Source organism: Chiloscyllium plagiosum, unplaced genomic scaffold (genome assembly GCF_037043375.1).
Source record: "Chiloscyllium plagiosum isolate Xiang-an unplaced genomic scaffold, Cpla_swu_hap1 HiC_scaffold_24, whole genome shotgun sequence".
Classification (NCBI taxonomy): Eukaryota; Metazoa; Chordata; class Chondrichthyes; order Orectolobiformes; family Hemiscylliidae; genus Chiloscyllium; species Chiloscyllium plagiosum.
The window spans coordinates 57,949,302-57,973,397 of record NW_028270162.1 but is presented as its reverse complement, the minus strand read 5'-3'; the positions used below and the strand labels follow the sequence as shown (position 1 = coordinate 57,973,397).

General features: G+C 43.4%; 1 protein-coding gene across 2 annotated transcripts in view; it reads right to left on the bottom strand.

The window, feature by feature from the left end:
* Nucleotides 1-1,554: 1,554 nt before the first annotated feature.
* The window catches only part of ddx51 (DEAD (Asp-Glu-Ala-Asp) box polypeptide 51), a 61,741-nt gene continuing 39,199 nt past the window's right edge, over nucleotides 1,555-24,096 (bottom strand). For both annotated transcript variants that reach the window (XM_043716131.2, XM_088000214.1), the window contains exons 15-16: nucleotides 19,485-19,619; nucleotides 1,555-2,778 (exon numbers count right to left, since the gene is read on the bottom strand). In XM_043716131.2, the coding sequence (XP_043572066.2) occupies nucleotides 2,752-2,778; nucleotides 19,485-19,619 (162 nt within the window). In that variant the 3' untranslated portion in view covers nucleotides 1,555-2,751. The remainder of the gene's footprint in view (nucleotides 2,779-19,484; nucleotides 19,620-24,096) is intronic.

The window sequence follows — 24,096 nt, the reverse complement described above, 5'->3', positions numbered from 1 at the left end:
AGGAGGAGTTTGCATATTCTCCCCGTGTCTGTGTGGGTTTCCTCCCACAGTCCAAAGATGTGCAGGTCAGGTGAATTGGCTATGCTAAATTGCCAGTAGTGTTAGGTAAGGGGTATGGGTGGGTTGCGCTTCGGTGGGTCGGTGTGGACTTGTTGGGCTGAAGGGCCTGTTTCCACACTGTAATGTAATCTAAATCTAACGTAATGGGTAGCTGCGCGAGCAAACAGGCAAGCAAGCGTACACTACAAAGCATGTAAGCATTCTTATTCAGTTTGCAAGTTGCGGAATCACACCTCCCTTTTTCCCATTAGTCTAGTCTCATCCTATCGATTACCTCACTTGTTTTTCACTAATTTTCCTTATCTGGTTATCCTGCTGTCCTTGTCCTTGTTCGTTACAGCCTTCCTGGAATTTTATCCAATTCCCTTTATCATACCATAACCTTATTGCGAAATGCCCCTACTGCTTCTTTTGTGGTCAGCTACAACACTTTAAAGTTATTTCTTAGCTTAAAACTATTTCTTAAAAAAACCATCTATGTTCGTTAAAATCTTAGCCTTAAGTATGTTGCAAGAATCCTGCGACCGTGTATGTGTGCGAGAGTGTATAGTGCAATGGAGTCACCTGTAGTGTGACATGAGCCCAAGATCCCAGTTGAGGCCATCCTTATGGGTACCGGACTTGGCTACAACTCTGCGTTGTTGCTTATCCCAAAGTCTACCTTGGAGGACGGTCACCTGAAAATCCAAGGCTGAACGTCCTTGACTGCTGAAGTGTTCCCTGACTGAGAGGGAACATCTGTCTGGCAATTGTTGCACTGTGTCCATTCACCCGTCGTCATAGTGTCTGCTCGGTCTTGGAACTCACTGCTTGAAAGAGGAGGAGAGGCAGAAAGCCTCAACTCTAGATTTATATTATTCACATATACCAAAATACAGTGCAAAGTTTTGTTTGCACTCAGTATAGGCACATCATAGCAAACAAGGACATACTGATCATAGAGTGCTTACACAGACTAAAGCATCCAAGGTTACAGCTACACAAGAAGTGCACAAAGCAAAATCAACATTATCTGAAGTTAGAGAGGTCCTTTCAGCAGTCTAATAACAGTAGGGAATAAACTGCCAGATTTGCACCTGAAGTGCCTGCAGTACTACTACACAAACGCTGCAAAGTGGGTTTAGATGGAATGGCTCAGTTTTTTTTCCAAAGGAATGGACAATGGGCAGAGTGACCTCTTTCTGTTCCATAAAATTTCTAGGATTCTACGTAAGAAGTTTATCTCTGACCTCAACAAGCTGTATGTAATCAGTCTTGGCCTGACTGCACAGTTAAAAATTGGGAAGATATTGAAGACTGAGTCTGATTCGGGATATCCTTCTACATTAAGGCACCACACGAATGCAAGTATATGGATCGGGAGGAGCAATGGCTGCTGGTTGATCTAAAATTCAGTGCCAGGCAGGTAGGACAGAATTAAAACAAAAGTTAAGTATTAGAAGGGATTAATTTTGTATTAAGCAATAGACAACTATCTTCTCAATGCCTTCAAAGTCTTTCTTTGAAAATATTTTATTCTTAAAAAGTTATATCTGGGTTGATTGTACATGGATTGATATGAATACTATTGATTAGAAGTCTGGTTTAGATTCCTGTTTTTGACCGCTACCACAATACACTTGTTCTTTCAGTGCATGTTAACCGAGAACAGGAATGGGTTTGTATGATGAGGATTCCCAGTGGGACTGGATACATTTGTCCAAGTGGGGTTCCGTAAGGCACTTAGTTCATTTGAAATGGATTTCGAGCAGCTCCTTTGGTGCAATTATCAACCTTGCTTTCCTTGTCAGTGATGGCAGCAGTTTGATCAGTCACTTTTAAGTTAGTATATCTTTATAGTTTAAGGAAGGTCATTGTTTTTCTTCCAGTCCCTTCCCTTCTTTCTGCACAATTTTTTATTGACATCTCTTATTGATGTTCAGCAGTGGAAAACATTCTACTAAGCTTCAAACAAAACATGAACAGTCCATGGTAGATCCGGCTACAAACACTGCTGCATCACAGTAATCCTATATAAGGAAACAAATCTTTGTGTGGAATCTGTGTCCCAGTTCCTTGATGCTGGCTGCGAAGGAATTTCAAGTAATGTTGTTCAAAGATGTGGCACTGTCGCTTTTAGGTCACTGGTTCAGTGCTAGCCAATAGCCAATATCATGTCAAGGTTCTGGACAGTTTCACAGACCAGCTGTAAAATCCACTTGGAAATCTACACCAGATTAACATTACAATCTACAGTAACATCCATATATTATTACAGTACAGTTATGAATGTGAGTTGAAACTTTATTGCTGGAACAGCACAGCAGGTCAGGCAGCATCCAGGGAACAGGAGATTCAATTCAAAGTTGAAACTTTATTGCTGGAACAGCACAGCAGGTCAGGCAGCATCCAGGGAACAGGATGCTGCCTGACCTGCTGTGCTGTTCCAGCAATAAAGTTTCAACTTTGATCTCCAGCATCTGCAGACCTCACTTTCTCCTCCAGTTATGAATGTGACACCATCACACACTGTCCATTGACCCCAGAATACAAACTGTCCATTATGATCGACTGTCTGAAATATACATTTGTATATAAATATATTTGTTTAAAAACAATATCAAAGTTTTTCAGTTGAGGTTCCTTCATAAACCTAAGTGGTCAGTGCATTTTCTTTGTCCAGATAATTTCCAAACTTCTCATTTCTATTTTTCACAGACGTTGCCTCCTCTTTTCATCCTGGAGAGAACATATTGGAAATGTAAACATTGACAGTGTCATCAAAAGACTGAATCACAAGCCTCTGGACTAACATCATTCCAATTCCTACTGATGTCTTGCACAGTTACCAGGTGGTTCATAATCCACAGTTGACCTGTCAGTATTTGACGACAGAAGCAAGTGAACAGTTAACTTCATGTGATAAAGGTTTGCAACATATTGATATTATTTGGGAACTCGGAATCAAAGGGAGGAAAATTAGATTTTAGTTCTGTGAAGTTTTATTTTAAAAGCAAAAAAAAAATGGTGGAACAAGAGTAGCTTGGATCTTGCAGCTTCTCCTGAGTTGCAAGCTTATCTTGTGGATTTCCTATGGTCATTGTTGAAGGGGATAGTTTCTCTGCATAAAATACAAGTGGCAGGCAGATCTTGGGCACTAGGAATGAATCTTATATTAAGGAGGGTTTGTCAAGATTTAAAAGAATAATTGATTAGGGGACTGTCCTGACAATGGGCACAGACTGGAGATTCTGCAGTCCTGTCTGTGAATGTAGGATAGGATGTTGCCTTCCTAGTCTAGGGTTAAGATCATCTCAAAAAGGTTGAAGCATATTGTCAAAGAGGAGAGTGAGAAGGCAGAAGTTGTTACACACGTTGGTAGGAACGACCTCGGGAAAGAGTTAAGGTTTGGTAGAGTGAATATAAGAGGATTTCCCAGAGGGAAGTCGAGTGTCACCTACATTGCTGTGAGTTTGGAGTCGAATGTTGGCCAAATTGGGCAAGGATGGCACATTTCCTGCCCATAAGGTAGTTCCTGTGTTTCTCCTTAAAAATGGATACCCAGTCCTGCTAGATTTTATAAGGTAGAAATAAACTTAAAAGAACTGATCAGCTATAACTGTAAGATTGATAAGAAAGAGGAATTTGTAGACTTAGGCGACAAAGGTGGATGGAGTAGGACGGAGGTCCACAGGCAGGTGGGACGAGATTAGTTTGGGATTTTGGTTGGCATGGACTGGTTGGACTGAAGGGTCTGTTTCCGTGCTGTATGATGATGAATCTAAAGAAAAAAGGACAAGTAGAACATTAAAAAGCAGAACCTCAAAGGTAGTAATCTCTGACTTACTTACGGTGTCAGAGTTTAATGAGAGTAGGAATAAGATGATAGGGCAGAAAAAGCAATGGCTGAAGAAATGGTGCAATGTGCAAAGATTCAGGTTTTTGGATCATTCGGATCTCTTCTGGGGCAGAAAAGACATGTTTAAAAAAGGGACCAATATTCTGGCAGGGCGACTTGCTAATTATGTAGATAGGCCAACTAGAGGGGAGGCATATTGGATTTAGTGCTCGGCAATGATCCTTGCCAGGTGTTCGATCTCTCGGCGGAAGAGTATTTCAGTGATAGTAATCACAAGTCTCTGACCTTTACTACACTCATGGAGAGGATTAGGAGTAGACAGTATGGGAAAGTATTTAATTGTTCAAAGTTTGGGAGAAGATTTGTAGCTCGGGTGGTCGTTGTTGTGGTTCTGTTCGCCGAGCTGGGAATTTGTGTTGCAGACGTTTCGTCCCCTGTCTAGGTGACATCCTCAGTGTTTGGGAGCCTCCTGTGAAGCGCTTCTGTGATGTTTCCTCCAGCATTTATAGTGGTTTGAATCTGCCGCTTCCGGTTGTCAGTTCCAGCTGTCCGCTGCAGTGGTCGGTATATTGGGTCCAGGTCGATGTGCTTATTGATTGAATCTGTGGATGAGTGCCATGCCTCTAGGAATTCCTTGGCTGTTCTCTGGGAATTCCTAGAGGCGTGGCACTCATCCACAGATTCAATCAATAAGCACATCGACCTGGACCCAATATACTGACCACTGCAACGGACAGCTGGAACTGACAACCGGAAGCGGCAGAATCAAACCACTACAAATGCCGGAGGAAACATCACAGAAGCGCTTCACAGGAGGCTCCCAAACACTGAGGATGTCACCTAGACAGGGGACGAAACGTCTGCAACACAAATTCCCAGCTCAGTGAACAGAACCACAACAATTATTTAATTGGTGGGGGTGGGGGTGGGGGGTGAATTACAATGCTATTAGACAGGAACTGGGGTGCCTAGAACAGGAGCAGATGATCTCAGAAATGCATAACAGCAATCTGGAGGTTGTTCAGAGAGCACTTGCTGATCATGTTGGACAGGTTTGTCCCACTGAGGCAAAGAAGGGATGGTAGGTTGAAATAACCATGGATGACAAGGGATGTGGAACATCTAGTCAAGAGGAAGAAGGAAGCTTACTTAAGGTTGAGGAGGCAAGGATCAGACAGGGCTTTAGAGGGTTACGAGGTGGCCAGGAAGGAACTGAAGAATGGACTTAGGAGAGCGAGAATGGGGCATGAGATAGCCTTAGCAGGTAGGATTAAGGGCAAACCCCAAGGCATTCTAAACTTATGTGAGGAACAAGAGGATGGCCAAATTGAGGGTAATATAGTGGTGGGAACTTGTGCCTGGAGTCAAAGGAGGTAGAGAAGGTCCTTAATGAATACTTTGCTTCAGTATTCACTACTGAGAGGGACCCTGAAGTTTGTGAGGATGGCGTGAAACAGACTGATAGGCAAGAACACGTTGAAGTTAAGAAGGAGGACGTGCTGAAAACTTTGGAAAAAACCCGAAGGATAGATAAATCCGCTGGGCCAGCTGGGATATACCCTAGGTTACTATGGGAAACGAGGGAAGAGATTGCTGCGCCTTTGGAATGATCTTTGTGTCCTCATGTCCACTGGAGTGGTGCCAGATGATTGGAGGTGGCAAATGTTATTCCCTTGGCCAAGAAAGGGAATAGGGATAATCCTGGGAATTACAGACCAATCAGTCTTACGTCTCTGGTAGGCAAATTATCGAAGAAGATTCAGAGAGACAGCAATTATAATTACTTGGAAAACCATAGTTTGATTAGAGATAGTCAGCATGGCTTTGTGAGGGGCAGGTCATGCCTCACAAGCCTTAATGAATTCTTTGAGAATGTGACAAAACACATTGATGAAGGTAGAGCAGTGAATGTGGTTTACATGGATTTTAGCAAGGCATTTGATAAGGCTCCCCATGGTGGGCTCATTCAGAAAGTAAGGAGGCATGGGATACAGGGAAATATGGCTGTTTGGATACAGAACTGGCTGGCCCATAGAGGACAGAGTGGTAGAAGATGAAATGTATTCAGCCTGGAGCTTGCTGACCAGTGGTGTTCCATAGGGATCGATTCTGGGACCTCTGTTCTTTGTGATTTTTATAAATTTACTTGGATGAGGTGGTGGAAAGTTGGGTTAGTAAGTTTGCCGATGACACAAAGATTGGTGGATAGAGTGGAGGGCTCTTGTAGGTTGTAATGGGACATTGACAGGATGCAGAGCTGGGCTGAGAAGTGGCAGATGGAGTTCAACCTGGAAAAGTGTGAAGTGATTCATTTTGGAAGATGGATTTGAATGCAGGATACAGGGTTAAAGGCAGGATTCTTGGCAGTGTGGAGGAATAGAGGGATCTTGGGGTCCATGTCCATACATCCCTCAAAGTTGCCACCCAAGTTGAGAGAGTTGTTAAGGCGGCATATGGTGTATTGCTTTCATTAGCAGGTGGATTGAGTTTAAGAGCTGCAGGATTATGCTGCAGCTTTATAGTGCCCTGGTTAGACCACATTTGGAATATTGCGTTCAGTTCTGGTCGCCTCATTATAGGGAGGATGTGGAAGCTTTAGAGAGGGTGCAGAGAAGATTTACCAGGATGCTGCCTGGACTGGAGGGCATGTCTTATGAAGAAAGGTTGAGAGAGCTGCGGCCTTTCTTATTGGAGTGAAGGAGGATGAGAGGTGACTTGTTAGAGGTGTATAAGATGATGAGAGGCATAGACAGAGTGGATAGCCAGAGACTTATTCCCAGGGCAGAGGGGGAATAATTTTAAGGTGATTGGAGGAAGGTTTAGGGGAGATGTCAGAGGTCGGTTCTTTCCACAGAGAGTGGTGGGTGTGTGGAATGCACTGCCAGCAGTGGTAGTAGAGTCAGATACATCAGGGACATTTAAGTGACTCTTGGATAGGCACATGGATGATAGTACAATGATGGGTATGTAGGTTAGTTTGAAATTAGAGTAGGATAAAAGGTCGGCATAATATTGAGGGCCGAAGGGCCTGTACTGTGCTGTACTGTTCTATGCTCTATTTCAGGAGCCTTTAAACTCAGAGGGGTGGGGTGATCCCTAAGTAGCAGTAAAAATAGAAAGACAAACGAGTGCAATTTAATGAGAAAAGGTAGACATGAGCAAGTCAGAAAATGAGGTAATTCTGAAGAATTAAACTTGCATTGAAATAAATGAAGGGATCTGACAGGTAAGACTGATGACAGCATGTATGGGAACAAGAGACTGGGACATCCTAGCTGTGACAGAAACTTGGTTGAGGGATGGTCAGGACTGGCAGCACAATTTTCGGCAGGTTTTAGATACTATAGGAAGGAGAGGCAAGAAAGGAGGGAGTGTGGTGTTTTACATTAAGGAAAACATTACTACTGTCATTAGCAAGGACATTTCTGAGGAATCATCCAGTGAAATTATATGGGTACAAATTGGAAATAAGAAAGGGATGATCACCTTGATGGGTACCCCAATGATCACGGGGTAATTAAGGTGCAAATACAAAGAGAGATCTCAGATATATGTAAGAAGAATAGGGTTGTAATAGCAGGGCATTTTAATTTTCCAAACATTGACTAGGACTGCCATAGTTTTAAAGGCTTGGATGGTGAGGAATTTGTTAAATGTGTTCAAGAGCATTTTCTTTATCAATATGTAAATCTACCTTCAAACTAAACTTGACCTCTTGGTAAATAAGGCAGGGTAAGTGACTGAAGTGTTAGTAGGGGAAATGTTTTGGGACTAGTGATCATAATCCTATTAGTTGTAAAATAGTTATGGAAAAGGATAAGCCTTCCATACAAGTTAAAATTCTTATATGGAGTAAGGCAAACTTTAATGATATGAGACAAGACCTTTCAAAAGTTTATTGGAATAGACTGTTCACAGGTAAAGGAACGACTGACAAGTGGGAGGCTTTCAAAAGCATGATAATGAGAGTTCAGAGAATTTATATTCCTGGTCGAGTGAAAGGTGAGGCTGGTAAGATTAAGGAATAATAGATAGAACATAGAAAAATACAGCGCAGTACAGGCCCTTTGGCCCTTGATGTTGCGCCGATCCAAGCCCACCTAACCTATACTAGCCCACTATCCTCCATATGTCTATCCAATGCCCGTTTAAATGCCCATAAAGAGGGAGAGTCCACCACTGCTACTGGCAGGGCATTCCATGAACTCACGACTTGCTGAGTAAAGAACCTACCCCTAACATCTATCCTATACCTACCACCCCTTAATTTAAAGCTATGCCCCCTCATAATAGCTGACTCCATACGTGGAAAAAGGTTCTCATGGTCAACCCTATCTAAACCCCTAATCATCTTGTACACCTCTATCAAGTCACCCCTAAACCTTCTTTTCTCCAATGAAAACAGCCCCAAGTGCCTCAGCCTTTCCTCATACGATCTTCCTACCTTACCAGGCAACATCCTGGTAAACCTCCTCTTTCACCCGTTCCAGTGCCTCCTCATCTTTCCTATAGTATGGTGACCAAAACTGCACACAATACTCCAGATGCGGCCGCACCAGAGTCTTATACAACTGCAACATGACCTCAGGGCTCCGGAACTCAATTCCTCTACCAATAAAAGCCAGTCCGCCATATGCCTTCTTCACAGCATTATTTACCTGGGTGGCAGCTTTCAGAGATCTGTGTACATGGACACCAAGATCCCTCTGCCCATCCACACTACCAAGTATCCGACAATTAGACCAGTACCCCATCTTTTTGTTACTCTTACCAAAGTGAATCACCCTCACACTTACCTACATTGAACTCCATTTGCCACCTTTCTGCCCAGCTCTGCAACTTATCTATATCCCGCTGTAACCTGACACATCCTTCCTCACTGTCAACAACTCCACCGACTTTCGTATCATCCGCAAACTTGCTCACCCAACCTTCTAGCCCCTCCTCCAGGTCATTTATAAAAATGACAAACAGCAATGGTCCCAAAACAGATCCTTGCGGAACACCACTAGTAACTGCACTCCAAGATGAACCTTTACCATCAACTACTACCCTCTGTCTTCTTCCAGCCAGCCAATTCCTAATCCAAACCTCCAACTCACCCTCAATGCCATACCTCCGTATTTTTTGCAATAGCCTACCATGGGGAACCTTATCAAATGCCTTACTAAAATCCATATACACCATATCTACCGCTTTACCCTTGTCTACCCCCTTAGTCACCTTCTCAAAGAATTCAATAAGGTTTGTGAGGCACGACCTGCCCTTCACAAAACCATGCTGACTATCCTTGATCACATTATTCCCATCCAGATGTTCATAAATCCTATCCCTTACAATTCTCTCTAAGACTTTGCCCACAACAGAAGTGAGACTCACCGGCCTATAGTTACTAGGGTTATCCCTACTCCCCTTCTTGAACAAGGGAACCACATTTGCTATCCTCCAGTCTTCTGGCACTATTCCTGTAGACAACGAGGACATAAAAATCAAGGCCAATGGCTCTGCAATCTCCTCCCTTGCTTCCCAGAGAATCCTAGGATAAATGCCATCAGGCCAGGGGACTTATCTATTTTCATCCTTTCCAGAATTTCCAACACCTCTTCCCTACATACCTCAAAGCCGTCCATTCTAATTAATTGTGACTCAATATTCACATCAGCAACAATGTCCTGTTCCTGAGTGAATACTGACGAAAAGTATTCATTCAGTGTCTCCCCAATCTCTTCAACCTCCACACGCAACTTCCCATTACTATCCTTGATTGGACCTATTCCTACCCTAGTCATTCTTTTATTCCTGACATACCTACAGAAAGCCTTCGGGTTTTCCCTAATCCTACCAACTAAGGACTTTTCATGTCCCCTCCTTGCTGCTCTTAGCTCTCTCTTCAGATCCTTCCTAGCTACCTTATAACTCTCAATCGCCCCAATTGAACCTTCACGCCTCATCTTTACATAGGCCACCCTCTGCCATTTAACAAGGGATTCCAATTCCTTATTAAACCACGGCTCCCTCACACGACCCTTTCCTCCCTGCCTGACAGGTACATACTTGTCAAGGACACTCAATAGTTGCTCCTTGAACAAGTTCCACATATCAATTAAGGCCTTGCCTTGAAGCCTACTTTTCCAAGCCACGCATCCTAAGTCATGCCTCACCGCATCATAATTTCCCTGCCCCCAGCTATAACTCTTGCCCTTCAGTGCACACTTATCCCTCTCCATCACTAGAGTAAAAGTCACCAAATTGTGGTCACTGTCCCCAAAGTGCTCACCTACCTCCCATTCTAATACCTGGCCTGGTTCGTTACCCAGAACCAAATCCAGCATGGCCTCACATCTTGTTGGCCTGTCTACATATTGTGTCAGGAAACCCTCCTGCACACATTGGACAAACACCGACCCATCTAACGAACTCGAGCTATAGCTTTCCCAGTCAATATCTGGAAAGTTAAAGTCCCCCATAACAACCACCCTATTACTTTCACTCTTCTCCTGAATCATCCTCGCAATCCTTTCTTCTACGTTTCTAGGACTATTAGGAGGCCTGTAGAAAACTCCTAACAGGGTGACCTCACCTTTCCTATTCCTAACCTCAGCCCAAACTACCTCAGATGGCGAGTCTTCATCCATCGTCCTTTCCACCGCTGTAATACTAGCTTTGACAAGCAATGCCACACCTCCCCCTCTTTTACCCCCACCTCTGACCCTACTAAAACATTTAAACCCTGGAACCTGCAACAGCCAATCCTGTCCCTGTTCTACCCATGTCTCCGTAATAGCCACAACATCGAAATCCCAGGTACCAACCCTCGCTGCAAATTCACCTACCTTATTTCGTACACTTCTTGCATTGAAGTATACACACTTCAAGCCACTTTCCTGTTTACAGGCACCCTCCTTTGAGATTGATGCCATGTTCCTAACCTCCCTACACTCCAGGTCCTGCACCCTAAAGCTACAGTCTAGGTTCCCATGCCCCTGCAGAGTTAGTTTAAACCCCCCCCCCCCCCCCCCCCCCCAAGAGCACTAGGAAACCTCCCCCCAAGGATACTGGTGCCCCTCAGGTTCAGGTGTAGACCATCTGTTTATAGAGGTCCCACCTTCCCCAGAAAGAACCCCAGTTACCAGACACCGGAATCCCTCCCTCCTGCACCATCCCTGTAGCCACGCATTTAACTGTTCTCTCTCCCTATTCCTCGACTCTCTATCACGTGGCACCGGCAACAAACCAGAGACAACAACTCTGTTTGTTCAACTCTGAGCTTCCAACCTAGCTCCCTGAAAGCCTGCCTAACATCCTCAGCCCTCTTCCTACCTATGTCGTTGGTGCCAATGTGGACCACGACTTCGGGATGCTCCCCCTCCCCCTTAAGGACCCGGAAAACACGATCAGAGACATCACGTACCCTTGCACCTGGGAGGCAACATACCAAACGTGAGTCTCTCTCGCCACCACAGAACTGCCTATCTGTGCCCCGAACTATCGAGTCCCCAATAACTATTGCTCTGCTCTTCTCCACCCTTCCCTTCTGAGCAACGGGGACAGGCTCCATGCCAGAGGCCTGAACCCCATTGCTTACCCCTGGTAAGTCGTCCCCCCCCCCCCCCCCCCCCCACAAGTATCCAAAACGGTATACTTGTTCTTGAGGGGAATGGCCGCAGGGGGTCCCTATACTGGCTGCTTCCTCCCAGTCCCCCTCACTGTCACCCATCTGTCTGTAATCTTTGGAGTTACTACTTCCCTAAAGCTCTGATCTATGACCCCCTCTGCCTCCCGAATGATCCTAAGTTCCTAAGTTCATCCAACTCCAGCTCCAGATGAATAAAGATTTTGAGGTTCTAGTCCAGAATAAGTAAGAATCATACATTAGATATAGAGGATTGGGATCAAATGAATCTCTTGAAGAGTATAGAGGCATTCATCTTATGAGGGCAAAGAGGGGAAATGAGAGCCTTAGCAAATAAAGTTAAGGAAAATCCAAAGAGATTCTACAAGTACATTAAGACGAAAACAGCAACGAGAGAGAATAGGGCCCTTTAAAGATCAACAAGATCATCTTTGTCTTGGATCTCAGCAGATGGGAGAGATACTAAATAAATATTTAGTATCAGTTTTACTGTGGAGAAAGACATGGGGGCAAGAGAACTTGGGGAAATAAATATTGATGTCTTGAAAACAGTTCGCATTACAGAAGAGGTAGTGCTAAAGGTCTTAAACTTAAAAGTGGATAAATCTCCGAGACCCAGGACATTGTGCGAAGTTAGGGATGGAATTGCGGGGTCCCTAGCAGAAATATTTGTATCATCTATAACCACAGATGAGGTGCCAGAGGACTGGAGGGTGGCTAATGTTGTGCTCTTATTTAAGTAAAGTAGTAAGCAGAAGCCTGTGAACTATAGACCTGTGAGCCAGAGATCGGTGGTGGATAAATTGTTGGAGGTGATTCTGAAAGAAAGGATTTATATGCATTTGAAGAGGCAAAGACTGATTAGGGACAGTTAGCATGGTTTTGTTTGAGAGAAATCTTATCTCATGAACTTGATTGAGTTTTTTTAAGAAAGTAACCAAAAGGATTGATGATTACAAGAGTAGTAGATGTTGTTTACATGGACTTTAAAAAAGGTTTTGACAGATGGCTTTCAAGCTGAATTCTATAAAGAATTTACAGGAATATTGGCTGGTCCAATTATGGACATGTTTAACTACGCATACAGTCAGGGCTGTCTCCCGCCTTCGCTGAAAGAGGCAAATATCTCCCTTATTCTCAAAAAAGGAAAGGACCCAGAAGACCAATATCCTTGCTAAATGTAGATTTTAAAATCCTTTCTAAAACGTTAGTATTGAGGCTAGAAAGGGTATTGCCACACATCATAAAGGAGGATCAGACGAGGTTTATTAAGGGCCGTAGATCATCCAGTAATGTTAGAAGGGTTTCAAATGTGATTCAAGCCTGCCATCAGGAAAAGATACCAGGAGTAGTAGTTTCATTAGACGCGGAAAAGGCATTTGATAGGGTTGAATGGTCATATCTGTTTTACACGTTGGAAAGGTTTGGCGTTGGACAGGTGTTTACCAAATGGGTCTCAACACTGTATAACGATCCCAAAGCAGTTGTGATTACCAATAGATTAGGCTCGGATAGCTTCAGTGTGGATAGGGGCTGCCGTCAGGGATGTCCTCTCTCGCCATTGCTATTTACGCTAATGATTGAGCCACTAGCAGAAGCTATACAGGCTGACCCTAATATAACAGCACCGAGGATTGGTACAGGTAAACATAAAATTACCCTTTATGCAGATGATGTTCTTCTATTCCTCAGTAATCCTTTGATGTCCATGCCTCGCTTAATCCAAGTTATTCATACATTTAGTGCATTTTCACGCTATAAAATTTTTCAAAATCGGAGGCTATGCCAATGGGTGGCCTTGCTAGTATATCCCACCCATTGGACGGATCCCACTTTCCCTTTCGGTGGTCCCTGGAGGGTTTCTTATATTTAGGCATTTTTATTACCCCAGTATTTGGTCAGTTATACAAGGCTAACTTTGTCCATTTACTGGAGAGGATAAGGCAGGACCTCCAGCGATGGGGAGACCTTCCAATTTCCTGGCTGGGTAGAATAGCACTAATTAAAATGAATGTCCTGCCCCGTCTCCTATACCCTATGAGAATGCTTCCGGTGATGCTGCTGAGGCTGGCACTACGTAAATTGTATGGCTGGCTGGGTTACTTTATCTGGAATCATAGACGGCCCCTCATTAAGCTGAGGAAGCTACAGCTTCCACAGGCAAGGGGAGGACTGGATTTCCCAGATTTTAGGAAATATCAGTTAAGTTCCCTGTTAAGCTACATAGCTGATTGGGTCTTGTCTGACCCGCAATCAACCTGGCTGGAAATCGAGGCTTCTCAAGTAAAATGCCCACTTATTAATCTTTTATTTTCAGACAAGAGGAAAATCATCACGGATCAATGTAAAAACCCTATAATACTAAATACAATTAAAGCTTGGAATATAATGCGGCAAAATGAGGGCAATTCACGTAAAACATCCCCCTATGCTCCGATAGTGGGAGCATGGGGGTTTCAACCAGGCCTTACAGATGCCACATTCAAACTCTGGAGATCCAGGGGTCTCTCCTGTTTAGGGGATCTGTTTAAGGAAGGGGTCCTGATGTCTTTTGAACAGCTGCAGCAGAAATTTGGATTACCAAATGGTGATCTCTTTCGAGATTACATACAGAAGAAGACTACGCTATTAGATAGTCTTTATAAATCAGATAGAGAACGTAGAGTGTTATGGCCAATGGGGGTATCTTCGGTCAGCGCTATTTATCATTTATTAAATGATGAAGTATCGGGAGATATAGACAATCTGCTTAAAACATGGGATCAGGATTTGGGGCTGGAAATCCCTATAGAAATGTGGGAAAATGCCAGAAGAATTTCCATTTGCAACAGAACTCAGGCCATTCAGTTGAAGATACTTCATAGAGACCATATAGCACCGGACAAAATTTAAGGCAGAAGCATCTCCAATGTTTCCCAAATGTAAAATAGAGGTGGGCACTCTTGTACACTGCTTATGGACCTGTCATAAGATCCGTAGATATTGGACTAAAGTAGCAAGTGCTCTGACAGAAATCTTAGGAATGGAAATTAGAGTGGATCCAGTATCTCTCCTTTTGGGCTTTTCGAGCTTACCCTCCCTGGACATGCACGGGAAGAGATTATTTTCTATTCTCTCTTTCTGTGCAAGGAAAAATATTTTGGTAAACTGGGTGGCTGAGGGCCCCCATGGACTTTCGAATTGGCACAGAATAATCATGGAATGTATTTCCCTTGATTTCCTTACAAATATGGTGCACCAAAAGACCAAATTATTCCATAAAATATGGCAGCCCTTCTTGAATTACACAAATACAGATATTTCGGTCATCCTAACAAGGGCTTTTATTTAATTGAGATGGCGAACCTGGCTGGTCCGGGGCCCCTTGGGAGAAGAATCCCGCACGAATATGGGTTTTGTTATGATTTGATGTTAATACATTCCGAGCATGTATCTCACTAGTCAATTTCTGTGTTATCTGTCTTTTTTTTTCCCTGAATAATGTAAGAGACTTAATTATACACTCTGGTTAGTTGTAGGTTAGATTAATAGTTAGTTGAGTTTTGGTTTTTCTTCTCTTGGTATCTCTTTTTTTCTGTTTGATAGATTTTGGTTATTATTTATTTAAGATTTAATTGTATATCAATGTTTATACTTTGGGTTTTTTATTTGTAAGCTTGTAAAAATATGTTAAATTTTCAATAAAAATGTTAGATTTTCAATAAAAATATCTATAAAAAAAAGAAAAGGCTTTGACAAGGTTCTGCATGGTAGACTAATTAGATTAGGTCACATGGAATTCAGGGTGAGCTTGCCAATTGGATACAAAATTGGCATAATGGTAGGAAACAGAGAGTGGTGGTGGAAGGTTGTTATTTGGACTGGAGGCCCATGACCAGAGATGTTCCACAGGGATCGGTACTGGGTCCACTTTTACTTGTCATTTATATAAATGATCTGGCTGAGAATACAGGACGCATTAGTAAATTTGCAGATGACACCAAAATTGATGGTATAGTGGTCAGTGAAGGTTACCAAGATTACAAAGAGATCTCGATCAATTGGGTCAATGGATTAAGGAGTGGCAGATGAGTTTAATTTGGATAAATGAGAGGTATTGTATTTTGGTAAAACAAACAAGAACAGGACATTAATTGTATATGGTAGGGCTTTGGGTAATATTGTCGAACAGAGAGAACTTGGGGTTCAGGTGCATAATTTTTTGAAATTTGCATCACAGGTAGATAGGGTGGTTAAAGAGGCTTTTAGCATGTTTGCTATTGCTCACACCTTTGAGTATAGGAGTTGGGACATCATATTGAGGTTTTACAGGATATTGGTGAGGCCTCTTCTGGAGTACTGTGTGCAGTTCTTCTTGTCCAGTCATAGGAAGGATATTATCAAATTGGACATTTACCAGGACGTTACTGGGAATGGAGGGTTTGAATTATAAGAAAAGGGTGGATACACTGAGGTTTTCTTCACTGGAGTGTAGGAGATTGAGAGGTGACGTTATAGAGGTTTATAAAATCATAGGGTGAATAGCAAGGCCTTTTCCTTACGGTGGGTGAGTTCAAAACTAGGGGGTATATTTGTAAGGTGAGAGGAGAAAGACATAAAAAGGACATGATGGGCAACTTTTTTTTTTTACAGACTGGTGTGTGGAATGAACTGCCAGAGAAAATGGTACATCATCATTTCGAAGACATTGGGATAAGTACATAAATTAGAAAGATTTGGAGGGATATGGGCCAAATGCAGGCAAGTGGGACTAATTTAGTTCAGAAACATGGTCAGTGTGGTCCAGTTGGACCAAAAGCTCTGTTTCTATGCTGTATAACTCTATGACTGTTAAGTATTTTTAACAATGCATGAAAGGCAGCTCTTTAAAAGCAGAGTTCGGGAGTGTGGTGCTGGAAAAGCACAGCAGGTCCAACAGCATCCCAGGAGCAGGAGAATCGACATTTCAGGCAAAAACCCTTCATTAGGAATGAGGCTAGTGAGCCGAGGGGGAGGAGAGATAAATTGGAGGGGGCTGAGGCTGAGGGGACAGTGTAGGTGAGAGTAATGGTGATAGGTCAGAGAGGAGGATGGAGCGGATAGGTGGGAAGGAAGTTGAACAGGTAGGACAGGTCATGAGGGGAGTGCCGAGTTGGGAGGATGGATCTGGGATGGGGGGGGGGGGGGGGAGATGAAGAAACTAGTGAAATCCACATTAATGTCATGTGGTTGAAGGGTCCCAAGGTGGAAGATGAGGAACACAATCCATCTTTCCATTTTCCAAACACATGACCACTTCAATCTGGAAGGACAAGAGCAGCAGATACATGGGAACACCACCCCCTACAAGTTCCCTTCCAAACCACTCACCATCCTGACTTGGAAATATATCTCAGTTCCTTCACTGTCATTGGGTCAAAATCCTAAAATTCCCTTCCTCAGGGCATTATGGGACTGAAACAGTTGAAGAAGAAAGCTCACCCCCACCTTCTCAAAGGCTTTGGGGGCAGGTAATAAATGCTGGTCAGCCAGCGGTGCCCACTGCCCACAAGTGAATAAAGAAATCTGGGTGACAAGCCTTTTATAACTTGTATCACCTAGTTATAACAAAAGTAAAAAAAAAATCAAAACTTGTGTTCAATGCCCATTGCCTGGAAAATATAGCAGGCACTGAAAACATTTGGAGAATTGATAATTTAAAAATGGCAGTCAGATTGTTGACCTTCACACCAATCCACTCTATATAATTTTCAGAGTTTAGAAATAATTTGCTTTCCTTATATCATCTCACAGTATACTTTTCTCAGCACGAGTGGGTTGGGGCAGTGCAGCCGATTTGGAAATGTAAAGCCCTGCGGCAATACTCCACCCTTCAGCATACAGGAAACCTCACAGCTAACTCTCAGCTTCACTGCCATCAAAGTCATTACCAGTATCATTTGCCTACACCTGCCAAACTTTATTCACCTGACCCCTGTGGAACTCCATTAGTCACCGCTGCCATCCTGAAATCCTTTATCCCCACTCTCTGCCTTCTGCCAGTCAGCCAATCCTCTATCCATACCAGCACCTTGTCTCTACCATCATGGGTCTTATTTTATTTAGCAGCCTCCTGTGCAGCACCTTATCAAAGGCCTTCTGGAAATCTACTGGCTCTCCTTTGTTTAACTTGCTCAATATCTCCTTCAAGAATTCTAATTGATTTATACGGCATTGCCTCCTCCTGATGAAACTGCACTGACTCAGCCCTATTTTTCCATGCACTTCCAAGCATTCCAGAATCTCATCCCTAACAATGAAATCTAATGTCTTACCAATGACCGAGGTCAGGCTAACCAGCCTACAGTTTCCTGTCTCCCACCTCTTTCCCTGCTTAAACAGGGCTGTTACATTATCCATTTTCCAGTCCTCTGGGACCCTTCCTGACTCCAGTGATTCCTTAAAGACCACTACCAATGCCCCCAATCTTCTCAGTTATCTCCTTCAGAACCCTAGGGTGTAGTTCATCCAGTCTTGGTGATCTATCCATCTTATAGACCCTTCCATTTTCCCACCACCTTCTCCTCAGTGATGGTCACTACATTAACCTTTGCCATTGACTCTCCTGAACTTCTGGTATTATCCACTGTGAAGACTGATGCAAAGTACCTATTCAGTTCCTCTGCTATTTCAATTCCTATTATGACTTCTCCAGCCTCATTTTCCAGGAGCCTAATGCCCACTCTTGCCTCCTTTAATATATCTACTTCTAGCAAAATGGTAGCAAAGGAGGATGCTCCACGTGGAGCTCCTCTGCTCTGCCTGTTCTTTACGGGTTTTTTTCTCTCTTTTTAGTCCCAAAGCAGCATGCAGGCAAGCAGGTCCAGGAGCAGCACGACGGGAAGTGAGTCCTGATGCAGCACAATTATCTTGGTGCAGCTAAGTACCAATGTGGAACGGACTACAGGCATGGACCAGAGCGAGACAGCTGTTGGACTGGAGCCTGGTGCGGGCAGTCAGACCACATGCTGAATTGCTGCTGTTTGAAATGTCAATTCTTCAACAATGTAAGTAATGCTACTAACTTTCCCTTTTATTTCTCTTCTATATCTAAGACTCATACCTAGGTATTTGTACTTAAGATGGCACCATTAAAGGCAGCCATTATAAAAAATTCTCACTGTACTTCTGTACTAGAATACACATGACAATCTTCTTTTATATTATTGGTTAGCTTGCCCTCATTTCATCTTCTCCCCCCATTTCTTTTTTTAGTTATCCTCTTCTGTTTTTTTAAAAAAGCTTCCGAATCCACTGGCTTCCCATTTATCTTCCCCACATCACATGCTTTTTCTTTTGCTTTAATGTCCCTGACTTCCCTTGTTAGCCATAGTTGTCTAGTCCTCCCCTTAGTATTTCTTCTTCATTGGGATGAATTTCTGCTTTGCCTCCTGAATTACCCCCAGAAACTTCTGCAATTGCTGCTCCATCATCTCCCCTTCCAATCGACTCTGGCCAGCTCCTCCCTCATGTGGTTTGTGGGACTGTCTACTCTCAAAGGGACGTTAATCAGAGAAGGCTGGGCCACTGAATATATTCAAAGGCTGTGCTGATCTCATTTTTATTTGATAAGGGAGTCAAGGGTTATGGAGTGGCAGAGAGAAAAGTGGAGATAAAGCCACAATCGCATTACTATAATCTTAGTGAACGATGGGAAGTTTTGAGGGGCTGACATATTCTGTTATGTTTTGGAACCCCCAACTCAATCTCTTCCCCGCTTTTCTAGCCTCCCATCTTCCATTCATTTTAGTTTAGTAATAGAGGAGATGACCATTCAGTCCCTTGAACCAATTACATCAATTCACATTGACCCTGAATACAGCAGTATTACTGCAGTCAGTAAAGTGGAAAGATAAGAGATATGCATGAACCAAGTTTCATTTTGACCATACTTTGAGAGACTTTGTAACAAAATCCCATGTGCATTGGAGTTACCTTAAGAACCTGTTGAAATACTTGCAGAGCATTTTCATAGCGCTCGATCAATGGAGTCAAGAATTTCTGTCTCACCATATGCTTCTTCATCTCTTTGCTCCCAGCATCTCTCAGCATTTGAAGAAACTGCTGTTCCTGTAATTACAAAGTCTCAATGTTTAAACCTGACAAGCAAACAAAACACAAGATCTGCACGTAGGAACAGCAAGGTTAAATCAGCCACAGCCACTCTCCCCCCACCCCTTTAAAACAGTGAACAAAAACAGGCCTTTTAATTTGCTCATGGTATTTGAGTGTCACTTGCAAACCCCCAAACAGTCCTAGAGAAGGTGATAATGGGCTGCTTTCTTGAACTCTTGCAGGGAGTACTGTTAGGAAGGGAGCTCCAGCTTTTTGACCCAGCAACACTGCAGGAATGGTGATATATTTCCAAATCAGGATGGTCTGTGGCTTGGAGGGGAACTTGAAGATGGTGATGTTCCCATGCATCTGCTCCCTTTGTCCTCCTAGGTGGTGAGGGTCACAGTTTTGGATAGTGCTGTCAAAGGATGTTTGGTAAGTTGCTGCAGTGCAGTGCTGCTGCTACAGTGCGTTAAAATGGAATGTTGAAGATGGTGAGTGGGATGCCAATCATGCTGGTTGCTTTATTCTAGATGACATCAACTTCTTGAGTGTTGTTGGAGCTGCAATCATCCAGGCAAGTGGGAGTATTCCATTACTCTCCTGGCCTGAGCCTTGTAGATGTCAGATAGACTTTCAGGAATGAAAGGTTGAGTCACTCACCACAGAACTCCCAGCCTCTGACCTGCTTCTGTAGCCACAGTACTTACATGTCTGGTCCACTTCAGTTTCCAGTCAATTGTATTGCCCAACGATGTGGAATATTCAGTGATTGGAAAGCAGTTGATTATCAAGAGGAGATGGTTAGACTGTCTTGCTGGAGATGGTCATTAGTTGAAACTTTTATTGCATGAAGCCATTAAGCAGAGTCTGATTATTGTCTGAGTCTCACTGTCTGTAAGTACCAGCTGCTTCATTATCTGAGGGGTTGCATACAGTATAGAACAGTGTGCAATCATAAGCAAACATCTCCACTCCTGACCTCAAAAAGGTCATTGGTGAAGCAACTGGAAAAGGTTGGTCCTAAGGGACTACACTAGGAAGCAGGGCTCTTGTAGCATGTCGATAGTGTCCCTATCTCAGAGCTAGGAGGCCCGGGTTCAAGTCCCAGAGGCGGGTAATAACACCTCTGAACATGATGATTAAAAATATCAACCTGAGGAGGAAATCCTGCAACACCCTCTTGGGGTAACTGGTTAGATCTCTAATAATAACTGTCTTCCTTTGTGCCAGACATGACTCTAACCAGCAGAGTTTCCCCTTAATTCACAGTGACTCAGTTTTATTTGGGTTTCCCGTTACCATACTTGATCAAATATTCCAGCCGCACCCACAACTCTGTCTGATCTGTCATTACATTAATGAGTAAATAGGGCAAATAGAAACAAAAGGGTATAGTTTTAGAGCGATTACTGAGACATGGTTAGAAGGAGGCCAGGTCTGGGAATTGAATATCCAGGGGTACTCAGCATTTCGCAAAGATAGACTGGAAAGAAAAAGATGTGGTCTGGCCTTGCTGGTGAAGGAAGGGATCAGTGCTGTAATGAGAACTTACATAAGCACATGTGGAATCAACATGTGGAATCAGTCTGGGTAAAACAGGAAATAGCAAAGGGAATAAGTACTTGGTCGGAGTAATCCATAGGTTGCCAACTTGTGGCTCTGCAGTGGGCACAGTATAAATCAGGAAATATTAGAGGCTTGTAAGAAAGGTACAGCAATAAACATGGGTGATTTTAACATGCATATAGATTGGAAGAATCAAATTGGCAAGGATTGCCTGGAGGCAGAGTTCACTGAATGTATTAGAGATTGTTTGTTGCAGCAGTATGTTGTGGAACCAACCAGGGAGCAGGCTATTCAGATTTGGTATTGGGTAATGAGGAGAGATTAATTGATGACATCATACTTAAGGATCCTCTGGGAGCAACGACCATAGTATGACAGAATTCAAAATTCTGTATGTGGGTGAGAAAGTGGATTCCCACAGTAGTGTTCTGGCATTAAACAAAGGAAATTATTTAGGCATGAGGACAGAGTTAGCCCAAGTAGAAATTAGGCCATTGAGTCTGCTCCGCCATTCAATCATGGCTGATAAGTTTCTCAACCCCATTCTTCCGCTTTCTCCCCTTGATACTCAAGAACCTATCTATCTCAGTCTTCAATAGACTCAGTGGCATGGCCTTCTGTGGCAATGAATTCCTTAGATTCAACACTCTTTGACTGCAGAAGATTCTCCTTATCTCTGTTCTAAAAGGTCTTCCCTTTACTCTACGGCTGTGCCCTCAGGTCCATAAGACCATAAGACATAGGAGCGGAAGTAAGGCCATTCGGTCCATCGAGTCCACTCCGCCATTCAATCATGGCTGATGGGCATTTCAACTCCACTTACCCACATTCTCCCCGTAGCCCTTAATTCCTTGTGACATCAAGAATTTATCAATTTCTGCCTTGAAGACATTTAGCATCCCAGCCTCCACTGCACTCTGTGGCAATGAATTCCACAGGCCCACCACACTCTGGCTGAAGAAATGTCTCCGCATTTCTGTTCTGAATTTATCCCCTCTAATTCTAAGGCTGTGTCCACGGGTCCTAGTCTCCACGCCGAACGGAAACAATTTCCTAGCATCCACCCTTTCCAAGCCATGTATTATCTTGTAAGTTTCTATTAGATCTCCCCTTAATCTTCTAAACTCCAATGAATACAATCCCAGGATCCTCAGCTGTTCCTCGTATGTTAGACCTACCATTCCAGGGATCATCCGTGTGAATCTCTGCTGGACACGCTCCAGTGTCAGTATGTCCTTCCTGAGGTGTGGGGACCAAAACTGGACACAGTACTCCAAATGGGGCCTAACCAGAGCTTTATAAAGTCTCAGTAGCACAACAGTGCTTTTATATTCCAACCCTCTTGAGATAATTGACAACATTGCATTTGCTTTCTTAATCACGGACTCAACCTGCATGTTTACCTTTCGAGAATCCTCAACTAGCACTCCCAGATCCCTTTGTACTTTGGCTTTACGAATTTTCTCACCGTTTAGAAAGTAATCCATGCTTCTATTCTTTTTCCCAAAGTGCAAGACCTCACATTTGCTCACATTGAATTCCATCAACCATTTCCTGGACCACTCCTCCAAACTGTCTAGATCCTTCTGCAGCCTCCCCACTTCCTCAGTACTACCTGCCTGTCCACCTAACTTTGTATCGTCGGCAAACTTCGCTAGAATGCCCCCAGTCCCTTCATCCAGATCATTAATATATAATCTGAACAGCTGCGGCCCCAACACTGAACCCTGCGGGACACTGCTTGTCACCGGCTGCCATTCCGAAAAAGAACCTTTTATCCCAACTCTCTGCCTCCTGTCATCCAACTCTCCAAATGCCTCCTGTCCTAGTCTCTCCTACCAATGGAAGCATCTACTCTGTCCAGGCCATTCAGTATTCTGCATGTTTCAATTAGACTCCCCCTCATCCTTCTAAACTCTGAGTATAAACCCAGAGTCCTCAAATGTTCCTCATATGTTAAGCATTTCATTCCTGGGACTATTCTCATGAACCTCCTCTGAACATGCCCCGGGGTGAGTACATCTTTCCTGAGATTTGGGGCCCAAAACTGCACATAATACTCCAAATGTGGATGACAAGAGCCTTATAGAGCCTCAGAAGTACATCCCTGCTTTTACATTCAAGTCCTCTCAAAATAATGCCATCATTGCATTTACCTTCCTGACTATTGACTCAACCTGCAAGTCTTGAACATAGAACATTGCAGCGCGGTACAGGCCCTTTGGTCCCTGATGTTGTGCCAACCTGTGGAACTAATCTGAAGCCCATCTAACCTACACTATTACATTTTCATCCATATGTTTATCCAATGACCATTTAAATGCCCTTAAAGTTGGCTAGTCTACTACTATTGAAGACAGAGAATTGCACGCCCCTACTACCCTCCGAGTAAAGAAACTACGTCTGACATAGAGTCATAGAGATGTACAGCATGGAAACAGACCCTTCGGTCCAACCTGTCCATGCCGACCAGATATCCCAATCCAATCTAGTCCCACCTGCCAGCACCTGGCCCATATCCCTCCAAACCCTTCCTATTCATATACCCATCCAAATGCCTCTTAAATGTTGCAATTATACCAGCCTCCACCAGCTCATTCCATACACGTACCACCCTCTATGTGATCTGTCCTATATCTACCACCTCTCAATTTAAAGCTATGTCTCCTCGTGCTAGCTATCACCATCTGAGGAAAATGGCTCTCATTGTCCACCTTATCTAATCCTCTGATCATCTTGTATGTCTCTATTAAGTCACTTCTCAATCATCATCTCTCTAATGAAAACAGCCTCAAGTCCTTAGCCTTTCCTCATAAGGCCTTCCCTCCATTCCAGGCAACATCCTGGTAAATCTTCTCTACACCCTTTCCAATGCTACATCCTTCCTATAATGCAACAACCAGAATTGTCTGCAATACTCCAA